Source organism: Scleropages formosus, chromosome 20, assembly GCF_900964775.1.
Source record: "Scleropages formosus chromosome 20, fSclFor1.1, whole genome shotgun sequence".
Lineage (NCBI taxonomy): Eukaryota > Metazoa > Chordata > Actinopteri > Osteoglossiformes > Osteoglossidae > Scleropages > Scleropages formosus.
The window spans coordinates 5,233,916-5,252,480 of NC_041825.1; the positions used below are offsets into that span (position 1 = coordinate 5,233,916).

The window sequence follows — 18,565 nt, forward strand, 5'->3', positions numbered from 1 at the left end:
CTGTATAGGATATCCTCTCTCTTGCCCAGGGATTACAGGATAGGCTCTGGACCACCGTGACTCGGACCAGGAGAAGCGGTCAGCGAAAGTGAGCGAGCAAGTGAGCGAGCGCTAAAATTAATTGACGCAGCAAGTAGCACTGCTGTCTCACGGCACCTGGGTGATGCAAGAGGGCATGGGTTCGATCCCCACTCAGCCTGTGCGGAGTTTGCATGTTCTCCCCGTGTCTGCGTGGGTTTCCTCCAGGTGCTCTGGTTTCCTCCCACACTCCAAAGACATGCTGGTCAGGTTCCCCACAGTGGGTGAGTGACACAGTGAGAGTGTGTTCCACTGATGTATGGATGAGTGACCCATTGTAAGTAGTGTATCTAGCAGTGTAAGTCACTACGGTGAATAAGGTGTGTGGGCTGGTAACACTACGTAGAGTTCATTGGAAGTTGCTCTGGAGAGAAGTGTCTGCAAAATAAATACATGTAAATATAAGAAGGGAGGCACAGCTGGACACAGAATTAGGTCAGAAGGTCATGAAGCAAGAGGCAGAGAGCTGGACACAGTTGGCCAGTGACATAATAACATCTATCAGTCATAACTTTTCTCTGGAAAACAAAAGCCAAATTTAAGGGACTGGAAGCTCTACATTCAATCTGCGCTTTAGTTTGTATACTTTTAGAGATTTAAAAAAAAAAAGCAAAACAGCGCCTTTCTAGTAAGGATATTGTATTAAGAGTTCACTTTACAAGCAGTTTTACAGCTGTGACTTTCAATTTCATTTTATTGCCATTTCAGATGTAGAGAAAAAGAAAAAAACGATGTGAAAATTTTCACTCCATAAATGAATTAAAGCAGGTCCAATTCATCAGAGCCGTTTACAGTGCAATGAAACGGCAGAAACAGGGCATGACGAGAGGCTTCATTTCACCATGAAAAAGCCGCAGCTTGAGAATGAGACGTTTTATCAGCACGCGCTCCCAACCTACTGAGCCATGACTGCCGTGCTGCAGATGTCCTTCTTTAACCACCTGAAAAAAGCATCTCGGGGAAGACTGAAGACATCTGCAGCGGTTTGGCAGCGCAGAGGGCCTCTGTTTTTAAATGCCCTTAAATTACAATTACGTCGATGAGCAGCCGATCGACTTTGTAAAGGCATCTTCGGCTTCACAAAATCGGGCTTTGTTTTTACTTCTGCCTACTATCCGTTTCTCTCGTCTGAGCCGACAACTCTTAATGGAAAACAAATAAATAAAAAACCAAACTAAACCAGAACCAAATGGATCTGTAAGAAGGGCTGTGCAAAGTTAGTTTGCACTCGAGTCCCCGGAGCATTGTGCTGTCGCCGCTCCAGGGAGGTTACGATTCAAGCGCATTTTTATTTGATTTCAACACTTTTGCCAGCAGGAATTAGCGTCTGGCGCCCGCTGCGCCCGAGTGATCCAGTGACCACGCGTGTGGCTTTGCGTGTACAGGATGTGCGTGAAAGAAGCAACATGGGAGGTGTGTTTGCGGCGGGGGGGTGGGGGTAAAAGACACAAATCACCCCCAGCGAGATGTCATCTGCTTGTGTTGACATTACGGAACACAAAGCCGCAATAGATGCATGACTAAACAGAGGGGCATTTTCAGCTAAATTAGTGGGGGGTTCTCAAACAGCACCCCCCCCCCTAACGGGGAGAAGTGCACAGACTTCGCCCCAGACCACCACCTAACAATCTAAACGCATGTCAGAATTGATATGTCATATTTTATATGTTCTCATTCCAGACGTGGAGATTCCAGCTCTAAGCATTTTAGAAGGAAGTGTGGATTAAGATGGAAAGACTGCATTGTTTGGGTCGGCGTCCCTGGGGTTTGGTGGTTGCCGTTTCCGAGTGCCTGGCGTCTTGGCTGATTCTGTTTAAAACGGCGCGGCCGAGTGTTACAGGACAGCCCCCAGTGTAAGAGTAAGCGATACGCAATGTGGACTAAATTAACATCCAGTTAGTTAATAGGAATGTCTTTTCCTTTCAGCAATGTGAAAAATGCACCGTTTCAAGAAGGTTCTCGGTTCTGGGCTCCGGTGCCCATGGAAAGAGTTCCCTCTCTCACTCGGAACTGCTGAATCCTTCTCAACATTCAGGAAGGGCCTCAAAACACACCTCTTTTGAACTCACTTCTATACTGATTTGCTCCATAAACATGCACTGTATTATCATTAGTATTATAAAAAAAAAAATCTCCTCTCTATCCTATAAGCAGTTACTGGTTTTTGGTAAAAGGTGGTATTGGACTAATCGACTAAACAGCTGTACTTGGAGAATTGCGTGTCTGTGTCTGTATCTCTCTGTTAGTGAAATGCTCTTTTGGTTAGAACACACCTAGGAGGGCAAAGAGGACAGTGGGACAAAGTTCGAGGTCAGAAAGATCCAACCTTCAGCTGATCCCTACAGTGTTGAGCTGCTCACAATTACAGATGCTCCTCGACTTACAATGGTTCGACGTACAGTTTTTCGACTTTACGATGACGAGCTGGCGACAGACGTTCAACAGAAACCGTATTTCGAATTTTGAATTGAAGCGATCCACATCTCCCAGTCTGCCACGCGGTTGTGTTTTCTGCATCCGTAATGTCACAGAAACGCCCATCTGTGTCTCCTGCTACTGACGGGAAGAAGAAGAAAAAGAGGACTATTACTGTTAAGGAGAAACTCAAGATAACCGCCCAGCATGAAGGCGGAAAGCCAGTAATGGCCATCGCACGTATACTAGGCTATGATGTTCGGTAGGTTACGCGTATTAAATGCAGTTTCGACTCACGATGCTTTGGACTTACAACGGGTTTTGCGGAACGTAACCCCACCGTAAGTCGGGGACCGCCCGTATTTGCCCATTTATACAGCTGGGTATCTCTTACTGGAGCAATTTAGGGTAAGTACCTTGCTCAAAGGTACTAGAGCAGCAGACAGGACTTAGAACCGTGAGGTCCGAACACCACGGCTCCGTCTACTAAGCTGTGCCATGATAAAAGAAGCGACCTATGAAACCCCTGGAGCATCACCAGCATCTTCACCACCAGCCCATGTAGTACATGGTCCATGTTCTGAATTGCACACAGTCCCCTGGACTTCCTTCAAAAACAAGAACCGCGCTTGTTTCCCGACGAAAAACATTTCAAGTGCCACTCGCTCGACCGCTCGGCCTTTGTCGAGCGCCCCACCCCCAAGATTTATTTTGATTACCAATAACATTAACAATAATAAGAATTATTTTTTTATTATCGCTGCACTGGAAAATGAGTTCCCCGGGGGGCCTGCAGACAGAGGGCAGACAGATTGAGGCGCTGATGAAAAAGCAAACGATTTCCAAGATTTTCACTTGCTTTTTCCATTTTTTTCTTTTCTTTTCAATTTCCAGAGAGCGGCAACTTTCGGGATGAACTTTTTCCCACGAATTATTATTCATAACCCATACCGCCCAGTCATGCTCCAGGTGGATGAGAGGAGTGTTTAAGCGAAATGACAGGAATTGAAGCTGACAGACTGCTTACGGAATCCAGCGTGCAGTTTAACATAACTGCGTCTAAGGTTACTAATGACCGAATCCGTGCAGCGGGCTGGAGCTGCAACACAAACGACGGCACGGCCTCGCACGCTGAGACAGGCGGCACGGTAATAAGGGGGGATATGTAGCGTTAAATGAGACAGACACTCCGGCAGGGGGGCGAGAATGTCGTCACACACGCGAACCAGAGACTCTCCCGGTTCCCACATCAGTAGCTGCAGAGAAGCCGCCGGGCACAACTGGCACAGCTGGAAGCCGGATCCCGCAGCGCGGCTCAGAAACAGCCCGGCGTGCCCGTCTGAGCTACGACTCCCGGCTCTCAGATCCACCGGGCAAAAGTCTATTCGGCATTTTAGTCGACTCGGTCAGATGCGACCGGGATGCCGTTTAGCGTAAGTTTTATTGTCCGCGAAGCCGTGACATCATCAACCGTTTTCGGACGAGCTGCAGTCGAACCGCGGCAGAACACCCATAAAGTCGGTGTCAAAACCGTGCGGAGTGTTTCATTAAAAACAGACCACATCAGTGGGAGGGGAAACAAAAAAGGCAGGACAGTGCACTCATTAGCACACACACACACACACACACACACACACACGCACACGCGCTCCACTAAGCTGCAAACATGGCCTTGTTTCTACAACCTCACGGGGCACCGGAGAACAAGGGAAACCGAAGTAAGGTGATCGGCACCGGTCTCGCTCCGCAGCCCCCCTCGTAATGTTCCAGGGCGAGGCAGCTGACGGGGAGTACTGTGTCGAGCCGCCACGAGGCGTCCTCGAAAAAAGCATCGCCGCGACACGGCATTGCCGGGACGGGGGGCGCCGACAGCGGAATTCTGGGTACGGGGACCCACGTGGCTACCTGCCGGCCTGCCGACGAAGAACGATCCCTTTGCGCTCGGCGAACAAGAGTTCTCAGAAGGGCCGCGCTCCGGCCGCCGTCATCCTCGCCGAGCGGAACGTTTTCGCCCCTGCGCTCGGGAGGCTGGTTTTCTGGAGCCGCGCTGTGTCATTATCACAGCAACACTCCATCATCCCTTGCGGCTGTGCTGCGGCCAGGAGAGCAGAGCGGCGAGAGCCAGGGGCGCGCGTGGGGAGAGCCAGAGGGAGGCCCAGGCGGCAGGCTCGGCGGTGGCAATGATTACCGTAGGCGGGGCAGGAAAGCAGACTCGCCGTGGAAAGGTTTCAAGCGCCTTTCATCGGCTGCCTGAAAACCGTAGGTTTACAAGTGCAAGATGAGCCGGCGCCACTGAAGTATGCTGGCGCTGTTCGCGGAGCGCCGACAGAGAGTGGGCTGCATCCCTCCCCTCCCGTCCCCTCCCCTCCCCTCCCCTCAGCTCCCCTCCACCTCCCACCCTTCAGAGTCCTGATAATGATGGGCCTTAATGAGGCTCTTGTTTAAAGGCTATCTCGACTTATAAACCGGCCAGTAAATGAAAGAATGTAAAACGTTGCGATTGAACAGCACAAAAAGACGTCCCGCGAGTCCTGGGTTCGAGAGAAGCTTAAACATTTCCCGCATTATTATATGACTGCTGCCAGCATGTTCACATTTTATTTCAATTCCCTGAATAAAGGTGCGTGAGGGAGGGGGGCAGAAAACGAGACCCGGCAAACCGTAACGCACGGAGGAACGCGTACAAGAGTTCCCGTAGATACCCGCGGGTGCGGAGTCACCTTTGCGGAACGAGACTTCTGATTATCAAAGTTTCCAGTACTTCAATATGTTATGTGGGAGGCTGCTGTTGTGCCCCCACACAAGACAGCGAATAATTTCAAAGGAAACCATGTAAAATGCAATGTAAGGCCAGAGAAGCCTGGGCGAGCCTTGTTTTCCAGACATTATTCATCTCACATGGCAATATGACGCACAGTGAAGCATCCAAAAACATTTCAGTGATACTGGGACTGGAGCAGCAGGAGCTTTCTCATGCCAAAACATGAAAATAGTCCTTAAGCATTGAAACAACTGACTAATTTTCACGAAAGAATGATTTTTATTCATAAAGCTGCTCATGAAAAACTATCTTTGGAAGGGATTTTATGATCCATTCCTATTCTGATAGAAACCGGTTGCGGAACGACTAAACGTTAGGATTGACGTTATTGCGGGGTACTGCCATCATAGTACAATCATAATAATGTAAGTTTTGTGTCCCGATGGCTGTAATAATGACAGAAACGTCATACCTAAACCATGAAGATGGAGATCCTAAATGCCAGGATTTTACACTGGCTGTACTGCATGTGTCCCCTGTAGGTCAAGGTCTCGAGTCTGTACTATCAATAGTAGTCGTTCAGTTGTCACTCCCAATAGTTTAACCTGATTTTGCGATGGCAGCTGCAAGAGATGTTTCTTCAGCTGTGTCACAAAGACGTGCGATTGAATTTTGTGTACAGATTGGGAAAAACGGTCAAGACATTTTAGAAATGTTGAATCAGGCACATGGAGAGATCGGATGAATAAAGCAGTGGAGTTCAGACGGTCAAAGCTCTTCGGAGATGGAATCATGCGCCGTCAACTTGAAGGTGATGTCAAAAAATTCACTGCTGCATGTCTTTGAGAAGTTTTTTGGAGTGCTGCTGGAAGTCTACACGGTGTTAAGGAAGGAAAAGGACCCCGACCCCGAGGAATCTTCAGATGCGGGATGACAGGTAGAGTCTCAACATTTTTCAGTCAACCCTCTTAGTTGACTTGACCCCAAGCTGAAGACAGGGTTACTGAACGGAGACCTACCAGAGGGTGCTGAGCTGACTGGAAGTCAAGGACCACCCTACGGCCCAACGGGAAAAGCATAGCTATCATAAATAGCACATAGGAGATAACTCATATTTTGTCCATCAACAACATATTCAGATTTTTCTGTCTTTTAAAATCAATTTTAAATCAATTCCTTACTATTGGTTTTAATTGGTAGGAATTATTTTTATTTCTAGATTCAGGAGCTTTAGTCAACTGTCTTCCACCAAGGCAATTCTGGACTTTTTTGGATTGGTTATTTTACTTTTCTTCTGAATTATTTTTATCTTCTACATCAAGTGAAGTACGCATGGCTTCTGGATCTTACCAGTCAAGACTAAGAGAACGTCTCCTGTATGAGAACGGTCGGTCCACCGCTGTCTTCTCGGGCTTCAAGTGTCGATCTTTCAGCGAGAGGCGCTGGGTAAACTTGGAGATTCCAGACTCTGTCCTACGGAGAAGCAAGAAATACACTGAGTCGGGAGACACAGAGTTTGTAAAGCATCACCCCATTACAGTCACAAAATTTTTGGGTCTCCTGCTGTCTTGCTAAACTACTGACTAGACAGAACAGTGTGCTACTATTTCCCATCTCATCCCATTGGCTCGGCTGATGAGATCCGGCTTTTTAATATCGCTGCACCTGACTTCTGGGAGCAATTACAAGCCTGATCCATTATGCATGAATGCAAATAAGTTTTGTTTATTGCAGATAGTACACTGTGAACATAATTGTCTGTTCGGATATGGTGCAGCCATAAAAACGTGAGATAAGTATGTAAAAATGGCTGTGGGCGCCAAGCTCTGCAAAACCGTGTTTGCCGGGACCGAGGAGGCAGAAGACGGACAATGGAGGGGATGCACTACCAATGAGACTTAATGCTTTGTAGGGGTTATAGTATGTGTTTTTGTTGTGTCCGTATAAAATGTTACTGTCCATATAATACGCCGGTTGCTGTCTGGACAGAAGAATGGTGAATAACAGCAGACGAAACAGCCCTCTAATTTCCCACGCCAGACACGCCTAACTCGGTTCATGATCTTTCTGCTCATGCACAACCGAAACCGCTAAAACCCACTGAGCTGCTGTTGACTCATCACAATGCAATCGCGTTCCATTCTTGCGGCTACGGACGAAACGATTTTTCTCACCCTGGCCACCACGGGCAACACCACCGCTATGGACACCACCAGCAATGCTACGAGCAGCAACACCGCCCACCAGACGGTGAAGTCATCCGCCTGCCTGCGTGCTCTCTTAGGGAAGCTCCCAACATATTGTACCATGTTATTCACACCTAATTAAACAAATGCGTTTGTTTCCATTTTAATAAAGAATAATCAAAAAGAACTGGCGATGACTCACGCTGGCCTCTTCATAGCACAAGCCAAAAAATGTTTTAGTCTCCATGGAGAGTTTTGTTTGGGTTGGGCTGCAGTGGCAGACGGACAGTGACAGGGGTTGCTGGATGCCACGCCGTCCTATAGTAGGGCTCAGATACACATTCCAAGGTACCGTACAGTCTTTGCGTCTCTTATTAAATGATTATATTCATCTCAGCTTGGCAATCTACTCTCATGCATCCCTTTAGCCAAGGCTTTAAAATAGCTCCTTTAGCTAAAATGATTGCACAGTGGAAATGGAAAATACAGTGCAAATGAGCCACATTTTGGAGGACGTGTTGCCTTACAAAGCAATCCATTTAATTGAGCCTAAATTGTCATAAATATTAGCTGGAAATACTGGTTTTGTTTGTCTTGGCAAGAGCACAAATGCAGTGATAATATTAGTTCAATGCGATGGCCAAAACCACACACAAAAATGTGACTGCCTTGCGAATTTCTTTTCCCACCTCAGCAGCCTCTTGAAAATCCACGGCCTTCTCCTCGTTTTCGAGTAGACAGGTGCGTCTAGATATGATCCTCCGTACTGATATCAGAGTGTCAGAAGAACATGAGCTTTACTTGGATGAATAGCCAGTACTGAGAGGAAGAAGGAAGGACCACACCTGGAGATAAAGGCTACGAGTTGGTATACCACTTAGCTCATTCCACAAGGGACCACATCACCTACCGCAGAGAACGGCATCTCACACGTCGCAGAACGAGCCATACCGTGCGTTGGCACCAAAAACAGGACGAGTGTGACCGCAGAAACTCTCCATCACCTCATTTATGCCCAGCAGTAGATTCAGTTCAAACAGAGTCTACAGAAGGCCAAAATCTTGGACACTTCAGTGACCGTTTCCTTTCCACGGTCTAGAGCTAAGGCAAATCCTGCTACGTGAAATAACTCCTAACGGTTTCTTTCACACACTGTGGGTCTAACTTTTGGGAAAACGTCGGTTGTTTCAAAGGTATTTAGCGACAGCATACTCCAGAAAAAAATAAAATTATTAAATAAAAGTAAATAGAAAAACCCCAGCCCGACTCTTGTGGTGAAAGGGTTGACCACCATTTCTCCGGAGGTTGATCCAGAGAGCACTGGCTCAGCCGAACTGAGGTGAAATTGGGATTAAGAAGGCTTAACCCCTGGCGGGCAGCACACCACATTACTGCCCCACCACAGTGCCTGGCAGCTGGGCTTGGCCGAAGCCCAGGCCATAGTGACACGGGTGGTCCGGGATTCGGCCCAGGACACCAGATCCTCCGGGGGCTTGATGGATAAGCCACCCAACCGTTCGAAAGGTGCTTTCCAACGCCCTCCTCGAGGGTGGGTGTGGGACCACGCTGGTGACAACTTTCTAAAGAGCTAAAGGCATAGGTGGGCTCCATTAATTAAGCTGCCAAAGTGTTTTGACCTCCTCTCTCAGGCTCTCGTCAGCCATCGATTCCCTACAAAGCTGAGCTCCTAGGGCCGACCCCATTGCCACATTGAATAACGCTGTTCCTACTATGCTTGGCTTATCTGAGGAGAGGGCCTTTTTTTTCTCCTTCCTGCCAGTTTCCTAATAACACCCTGCGTAACCCACTTAGCTGTTTCATTTCAGCAACAAAAAGCATATTTTCCAACATGAATCATCTGCAGAAGTGTCAGATGAACCTCAGATGGCAGTCTAATTGATGGGAGATTAAGTCTGGCAGAGGTTCTCTTGTAAAGTGTTAAAATCTGATTAGTGCCACTGTGCAGGCTTGCCAGCTCCCCCGCTTCCAACTTCACCGATAAAAACACACTTGAGGATCACTTTATGGACAGATAGAGTGGGACAGGTAACCAAAGTTACTTCTTCACTGAACTGGAAGATAGCTGTCAAAAAAAGAATCTGGTGTCACTGACTCGAAAGCGTGATCGTAGTCAAGCTGGAAGTAGAAGATGCATCCGTGTACGTCCATCGAGGTCCCGTCTCCAGTTGTCTGATAATGGTTCTTGCAAGAGCCAAGAGCTTTCCAGCATTAACATAGCAATGTCACCAAGCTTCAGAATTGAGAGCGCTCCAAAAGAGTCAACACGTCTTAAAAATGAGTTGACCAGAGTAATGGAGTATGGTCGAGTAAGGTCAAGATAACAACTGGGAATGTAACATGGGATGAAGCAAGGTGGTGGGTAAGTGGGCGGGCGGCAAGATAGCACCCACCGACCACCTGGGGTTTGGTAAGGTGGGCAGCATGCCAGGGAAACTATCTGGTTACTGGGCTCCCTCCTCAGGCCAGTTCTCCTCTGCAGCTGTTCCAGATGACATCAGACATGACGGGAGATGCATGATGTAAGCCCGTTTGTTAGCCCATTTCCAGGCTTAGCCAACAGGTTTTTTCTTTGTTGTTGCTGCCTGGGAACGTAGAAGGGATGGCTCTGCCATGGAGTTTTCCTCCTGGTGTGACGGCCGATGCTCTGCCAGTTAAAACCCTGGACAGTACAATAAGGCCAACTGCCATACATGCATAACTGCGGCAAACCGAAAGTTGTGATGTTTTTTCTTATAGGCAGATCATACGTGGACAGTGATCTGAGGTAAGACACGTGTTTTATTTCACTGTCGTTATCAATCTTATATAGAGAAAGATGTACTCGCAAATACACAAACACAGATTCCCAACATGACTCAGATTACTGATTCTCCAGTCGCAAGTCGAATTCTTGCACATTTGGGACTCTCCATGAGAACAACAGGGTCTTTGTATTAATTTAAGAACAGTGTCTCTGGTTCAGACACGGCAAATGAAACACTGCAGCATGGGTTCTTCGATAAGAACAACCAATTCATAAGCAAGTGCCTAACATCCTTGTCATTTTCTGTTCTGGTATGTTGGGTCTTTGCATGTCTTCATTTTTGTTTTTCTTCTTTTTGATGTTATTTGTGGCATCGTCCATCAGTTTACTTAGTTCTGGACAATATGCAGTTGATGAGTTGCTTTGATTTTGGTTGGAGCTGAAAGAATAAGTTTCTTTAAGAAGGGAAGGGACCTCCAGTTCACAAACCACTTAATTTTCATTGTCGAAGACAAAGTTTGTCTTTAAAACACTCAGTGTGTGTGTGTGTGTGTGTGTGTGTGTGTGTGTAATTGCTCTGTGATAGAATAGCATTCCATCCAAGGTGTACCCCAGCTTATGGAATAGGAATGGTCTTGACCACCACTACTCTACTGGAAAAGCAGTTACTGATGATGGTTGGATGGATGGATGGATGGATGGATGGATGGATGGCTACAAGGGTCTTTACTAGGAAAGCAAGCAGTCTTTATCTTTCATGCCCACTTCTGTTTCTTTCCTGGATGATAGAGCTGCGATGTACTTACACAAAGACATGGAGCAATCAGGTGCACTGGAGCAATAGGAAGCCAGATTTCCCAGAATGCACTGGGGCTGGATGAACTGCCCTCAAACTACTGGGGTACAAAACGAAGCCCAGTGTCCCTTCTTTGCTCTTAACTTTATTTCTCATCCACACCAAATGAGTCCAAATAAAGAAGAAAAACACCAAACAGAAATTAATCCAAAAATATTCAGCTTGTAAAATAAAAAAAGACTTTTCATGCCGTGACTGCTGGGCCTAAACTATGAATACTCATAATTAAATGTTCTTGAAAAAGTTGTTTTGCCCAACATCCCCCAATCTATATTTCATTTTAAACACATGGCTATATGTACCATCTGGAATTGCAGATAAAAAAATCTCATTAAAAATCACATAAACTGGTTCAAATATGCTTGCAAAAACTTTTTATGCATTTGATCAAACATGCCGTATATAGTCTCTCTCGACTATATGCATTAATTTTTTTTTAAAAAAACTGCTCCTCCCAGGTAATCAGACCTACGAAAATTATTCTTTGATGAAAGAATTACATTATAATCAGATCCCCACTTCGATGTATTAATAATGTTATCAGACTGAGGGATGAACAAAAATAAAAAACAGAAACACATGTGGTGATGATTAAAACACAAAGCGAGAGACCCAAGTGAAATCTTATCCTTTTAAGTGTTGAGCGGAGTTATTTTTAACATAAATCATCTCGGATGAGATGTAAAATTGTGCAGCGTGACTTAGCAGCCTATTTTAAGGCCTCCATGCTGTCATGATGATTTCGACGTACACCTTTGAGTCACCCCGAGTTCACCACGCAAGCAACAATGAAATTAAACTGAGTCTCTTTTTGAGGAGCCAACAGAACCCCCTTTAACGGAAGAAGGCATCGCATTCCAGCTACCATGATTTTCTCCTTAATATTATTCTTTAGGCACTTTTCCACAAGAGATGAATCAGAGCTTCTGACTCGGAATTGAAAAAAGTTTTTTCAATTCCGAGTCAGAAGCTCTGATTCATCTCTTGTGGAAAAAAGATCGATCTGGATTCAAGTTTGAGACAAAACGCTCTGGCAGCACGGTAAAAACCTCTCTGTATGAGAGCCATTATAATCATAACTTGAATATTGTATTAAAGAGAACGGCAATTTTTCTTTATTTTTTTTTTAATTCTCCCAGTACGTAGTGAGAATGAGATAATAATGTGATTGTGATTTTCAGAAATTGCAACAGAGCCATTTAATAGTGATCACATTACACAGTAAAAGACATCACAGTGTTATGTCCCATCCTGACTGAGGGCTGCGTTTGCTCACTAAACTGGGAGCAACATAACACGGAAATAAAGTATCGCATCCTGTCACTAGTGGGGAAAAAGAAAACTGCTGTTATTCAGGATTTCTCAGTTATGAGGCTTCTAATGAACAATTTTTAGGAAAGCGTAGTGTTTAGAGCTACCGCCTTTGGAAGCAATGTTCGCAGGTTCAGATCCCATCTTTGGCTGTCATACCATTGAGCAAGGTACTTACTCAAAATTGATCCAGTAAAATTACCTGTACTGTATAAATGTGTAAATTGGGGGAAGTAGCTTAACATTGTAAGTCACTTTGGAGAAAAGTGTCAGATAAATAAAGGTAAACTGTAATGTAAATAGGGGGCACAGTGGTGCAGCGGTTTGGCTGGGTCCTGCTCTCTGGCGGGTCTGGGGTTCGAGTCCCGCTTGGGGTGCCTTGTGATGGACTGGCGTTCCATCCTGGGTGTGTCCCCTCCCCCTCCAGCCTTGTACCCCGTGTTGCTGGGTTAGGCTCCTGTTCACCGCGACCCTGCTTGGGACAAGTGGGTTCAAACTGTGTGTGTGTGTGTGTGTGTATGTAATGTAAATTAAAAGAGAACAAACGGTAAACAGGGTGGCACAGGGAGTAGTGCTGCTGCTGTCTCACAGCGCCTGGGTGGTACGAGAGGATGTAGGTTTGATCCCCACTCAATCTGTGTGGAGCTTGCATGTTCTCCCCATGTCTGTGTGGGTTTCCTCTGGGTGCTCTGGTTTCCTCCCACACTCCAAAGAGACATGCTCTTCAGGTTCACCCATAGTGTGTGAGTGAGAAAGAGAGAGAGTGTGTGTGTTCCACTGATGTATGGATGAGTGACCCATTGTAAGTAGTGTATCTAGCAGTGTAAGTCACCTTTGTGAATAAGATGTGTGGGCTGATAACACTACATAGAGTTCATTGGAAGTCTGCTAAATAAATAAATGTAAATGTAAACAGTCCTTTGGGCACATCAGCGTGAGCACGAGAAATTCACCCGAGGAACAAGAACATACAGGAAGGGTACAGCGCGGGGCTCCACCACGACTCCGCCCGAGCAGCAAAACACGGGAGATGTATCTAAACGAACACGTTTCCTGTTCCACAATTACCTCTGACAGCAGTTTTCTCCGTCATGATTTATCAGAGATTAAAGAGCGCTTGGGGGCTAATCGCTTCCATCTGGGGCAGGTACCGAGAAGGCACGTCTGCTACGCCCTTGGAAAGGACGTGCCGAATCTCCGCGCTTTTCCCGCGGTTTCTCGTCCGTCTGCAGCGCTCGTGGGCGCTCGCAACATACAAAGCGAAACTCGAGCAAAACTTTCAGAGCGAGACAAGCTGGCCCACGCCGTTTATATCGATTCGCTCGGACTCAACGGCCGTAAGGGTCTTCCGCCAACCCAGACCGGCTAGCAATCCTCCTGTGTTTTTTCCCTCCAAAACCGCAAGGATTTTAAGGGTCTCTGCTTTGCTGATACCCAGGGAAGCTTGAGACAGAAAAACAAAAAAGCATTTCTAGAATCCGAGCTCCAGAAAGGCAGCCAGATGTTAAAAAAACACGAACAGAAATGTTTCAAAAACAAAACAATCAACACATTATAAATCTGAACGATGCTAATAGAACAGCGGCATCTGCCAGCGGGGGGAAAGCAAGGGGAGATGCGGGGCCGACCAGAGACCTCTGGTATGTTGTTTACAGGCGGTGCGTGCCTCCGTTACAGCAGCAGACGGGACACCCTGCTTTCCCAAGCCCACAATTGAGAGCGGCGTCAAGATTCCAATCAGGGCCGAGTCTGCAGACGCTGGGATTATTTGTGCTGGAAGGCAACCTTGGAGGGATGCTGGAGGAGAACCAGGGATGGGGGGTTGACTGGGATTGGGTGGGGAAGGGGATCCCAGGATGGATGCACATGCCCAAAAGACACACACACACACACACACACACACACACACACACACACACACACACGTTAAAAGCTAAATTCATTACCACAAAACCTGCAACAGACAGTTCGTGTTTCTCGGTAGCAGTAATACTGGTAACTAATACACCATAATAACGTTGGTGAATGTGGGAAGAACAAGGCAGACACATCAAAGTTCGAAGTAAAAGGGCCAACTAAAACAAAACGATGCTCCGTTCGGCCGCATGAAAATATTAACGCGATAAAAAGAAGCAAAACGAAGCGCAAAAAAATACTTTTTTTTTTTTTTTTTTATTGATGACTTTTCTTTTTTGGCTATTTACTTCAAAGTCCGTTTTGAAATATCCTCGCGTGCCTTTTTGTACAGTCAGAAGGCTTCGGATGAATTAAACGACGACAAATAAAGCTTTGAATCTCTTTAAGGCCTTTCTGTTATTTTTTGTATAACAGCAAGTGTTTAGAGGAGGAAGGCTCATTTGGAGAAAAGCTCCCGGAAAAAAAAAAAAAAAAAGACATTTCAGGACGGATATCTCATATCTGATGGCAACAGTTTAATTATATTAATGGTCACAAACTGACAGGGTTCATTTGCGATCAAAAGGTCACTGTAAACACTCCCTATGGGAGGACTGTAAGTCTGTCGAATAATAAGAAAAGCCGTCGCTGGAGATCATCGTTTACCCGCTTTTTAATCGCACCATAACTGCAAATAAGCAACTACGCACCGTGGAAAGATAAAGTGATTTTTCTTAACCCTCTGCCCGATGCACATTACACCGCAATGATTTATTTAACCCAATGTGCCTTAAAGAGGTTTTCTTGGCATCGTCTAGAATTCTGGCAGCGGTGGCACAGTCCTTCTTATGAAGTTTAATTTTTCATAACCCATACCCTTCTATGGAATCATCTGTTCACAGATTAAAAAAAGAAGAAAAAAAAAAAAAAAACAACTCTGCCGAAGCCCTGAAGCCTAAATGTTCTCCCAGCTCCTCTTGTCTGATGTGATGTGAAAACGTGACTCTCGGCTGCGAGTGAAGTTCGCGGTTTGAAGCCCTGCCACGGTTACACGGCTGTTTCGAAGGCGGCCGATGGCCCCGAACTTCTGAGACGGGGGCTCGGCAGACATTATGGGCCGCGACGCAGCGCTAATAGATGTTTGGGTATGACGAAATGCGCCGCGAGCAGGCGCCCTCGTGGGGAACCGATGTCAGGCCGCACAACGCGGACTCCACCTCCGCCATCTGACTTTGCCTTGCTGGTGGTGATGCTGCGGATCTATGGATTACATCATGAAAAGATGACAGACGAAAGGCAGCAGCGGAAATGTGAAGTGTGGCAAAAGAGGGCAAGACCAGCAGATGGGCTGAAGCATTCGGTGTGGTGTGACTTTCAGAATCTCCCATTACGCACATGTGTGTGACCTAATCCTTTAGGTGTGTGAGAAACAGGGTGTGCGAAGCCTGAGGGCCATATGCTGGACCCTCAGCCATAGTAAGGTGGGGCAGGTTCCTTGGCGGCGGGGAAAGAACACCATGGCTGTCTGCCACGGGCCACCCGTGAGCTACTCATCACGGCCATCGTGGAAACCACTGTTGTGTCCTCTGAACGTTACACTGAGTTCACTAAGGCTTTTCTCCAAAGCAACTTACAACTAAGTGCCCATTTATACAGCCGGGCAACTCTTACTGGAGTAATTCAGGGTAAGTACCGTGCTCGGGGATATTGCAGCAGGAATGGCGGAATTTGAGGGGCAGGAGACCTGACCGCTATGTTACCTGCTGCTCCGAAGCAAACATCACATCCAGGGTTGTGCAAAGCAGAACGCAAGCCTTGGGTATGAGACATCCCCTATCCGTTTGGGTGCGCTTGGACCCCTGGCTATTCTGCAAGAGACGAACGGAGGTGGTTGGCCCTTGATCTCAGATGCCGAGGAAGCATTATCTAAACAGAAAGTGGGTTCAAAGGAGCGTTAGGGCTATTTAGGATCCCTCTGACCTAATGGGAACTACCTGCCCACATACCCATTATTCCCTCAGCTCTCTATGCTCTTTTGTTAATTTTTAAAATTGAAGCCAACAAATTTGCTCATTACCTCCGAGCCTCAGAAGCAGCTGCCAACCAACATGTTACTAACTAAGCCTCACGGCGGTCTATTTGTTCAGCAGCGCTTTCCTCGTTTCACGGACTGACAGAACGGAAAAGGCCACGCTTCACAGAACCCCTGAGAAAAGCAAAAAAAAGAACGACACAGAAAAATTAAATTAAAAAAAAAAAAAACAAAAAAAAACAAAAAAAAAAAAAAAAAAAGAAAACTGGCCCGTTCCTCTTTCCAAAACAATCTCAGTTTCTGCCGCCGAAATGTTTGGCATCCGCGCTTATGCTGGGGAAGTTCTGAACCATCAGAGCGGCACCCCGGCCAAGCCACTTCAAAGGGCCCTGGCCGGCCATTGCATTAAAACACGCCGCCCCACGCTCCAGAAGAAAGCCAGGGAGCCCGCCGTCTGCCGGGGCTGCCCTTGCTGCTTCTCCTGCTGCTGCAAATGCGTGAAGTTATGTTTGTGTACTCTTCTCACTGATCGGGGGGGGGGGGGGATCATCTCTAGATCAGCGCCTTTCATTCGCCACAGTCCCACCCCCTTCAGCAAATAAACGGTCTTCTCCATAACGTTCAGCATTCCGTTTATCGCCTTTTCCAAAATAGACCTTTACTGTATTACAAATGATGGAGGGAATCAAGGAATGAAACAAGAGACCACCAAAAGACAAAACTGGGAGGCCTTCAAAACCACAACTATGCTGATTTACACTAATACAGCTGTCAGGCGGGGGAGGAGGCAGAGGCCTTTGTTACAGTAAATGTTAATCCGGCGCTGCCTTGCTATCATCTCGGCTTGGTAGAGTATTGCTGAAGCTCAAGGACTCTGGTAGCAGAGGGTCACTCTCGATCTCCATATCTGTCACGCGGACGTGAGGAAAGCCGGACCCAAGTGCAGGATCGTTTATTTGGAACCGAGGGATCGGGCGAGTTCTCGCTGTCGGGGACGGGCGAAGAGTCGGTCGATCGGCAGTTGGAGCGGGAGCGAAGATCCGTAGATGAAATCAGGGAGCGAGGCAAACAGTAGGAACCAGGGACGAAGGAGAAGAGGACATAGGTGCAAAGGGGGCCGGTCCATCACTAAGGCCACACTTTGGTCAGTGGCTTTGCGGTCGCAACAGCAACTATGATTATTGGGGAAAAGTCCTCGAACTTGAGCGAATGGCTGCAAAACCATGAGTCGGACTCAGATTCACGTTTTTTTTTTTCTCACATCGCGGAAAGAGTGACGCGTGTCAGCGACGGGCTGCGAATCGTCTAGATGGAACCATGAATCCAAAAGCGTCAACTTTTTCTTTTTTTTTACCATATGAACTGCACTGCGGCAACTCCACCTCCCGCTAACACACACAGACCGACAACCGCCGTCAATTTCAGCCATCCCTTAACCTCTGCTATTGCACAGGTTAGTCCTCATCTGACAGCAATTACTCTCCGTTTGCCTTTGAATAAATTAGTCCAATCACGGTCCTTTTCTGACATCCGTGCTGTAATCCTTCATAGTCAGAGACCGAAGGCATCTCCTGTCCTTCATGCACCGCCTATGATGGAACCAAAGGAATGGGGCCTCTGAAAGGGTCAATCTGCAGACTCGTTGCTAGTTTCAGCAACAAGGAAAAATTTCACAATGGCTCGCCACCATAGCGCCTGGGCACAATATATTTCTTAAGGGCTGACAAAGCCACCTCGGTTTCCAGAGTTTGTTTGTTTCAGTGAATAATGTGTACATGCGGTCAGTAGCAAAGACTGCTCAACGGCCCCATGCAGCGATGTTGCACTACATCTTCTCACACTCACAAACTGGCATTCAGTACATCTTTAAAACATTATGTCCTGCCTTACAAGCCTATTGACCCCATGGGACAAAGACTTTCTCAACCAGCTACATTTTGCTCATTGTGAAGATGCCTGCACTTTGGACTGTGTTTAATAACGGGGAAGGAAAAAAAACAGGATGGAAGGCTCCACGGTGTCTCGCGCTGTTCGCCTCTATTTTGTCTTAGACCAACTCCCTGCCGCGTGACCGGAGTTAGGCAGTGCATGTTGAGGTACTTCCAGTTTTTCCTTGAACCAAGGAGCAGGAACCACTTGAAGCACACGATCTCCCAACCTTTCACCACCTTCCTGGGCCGGTCCAGATACTCCTCAACTTACGACGGTTCGACTTACAATTTTTCGACTTTACGATGGTGAGCTGGCGATAGGAGTTCGGTAGAAA

At 46.8% G+C, this 18,565-nt stretch overlaps 1 protein-coding gene across 1 annotated transcript in view; it reads right to left on the reverse strand.

Annotated features, from left to right (window-relative positions):
• ankfn1b (ankyrin repeat and fibronectin type III domain containing 1b) overlaps positions 1-18,565 on the reverse strand; it is a 191,138-nt gene that overhangs the window by 34,184 nt on the left and 138,389 nt on the right. The window contains exon 6 of the mRNA XM_029246519.1: positions 6,605-6,727. Coding sequence (XP_029102352.1) covers positions 6,605-6,727 — 123 coding nt within the window. The remainder of the gene's footprint in view (positions 1-6,604; positions 6,728-18,565) is intronic.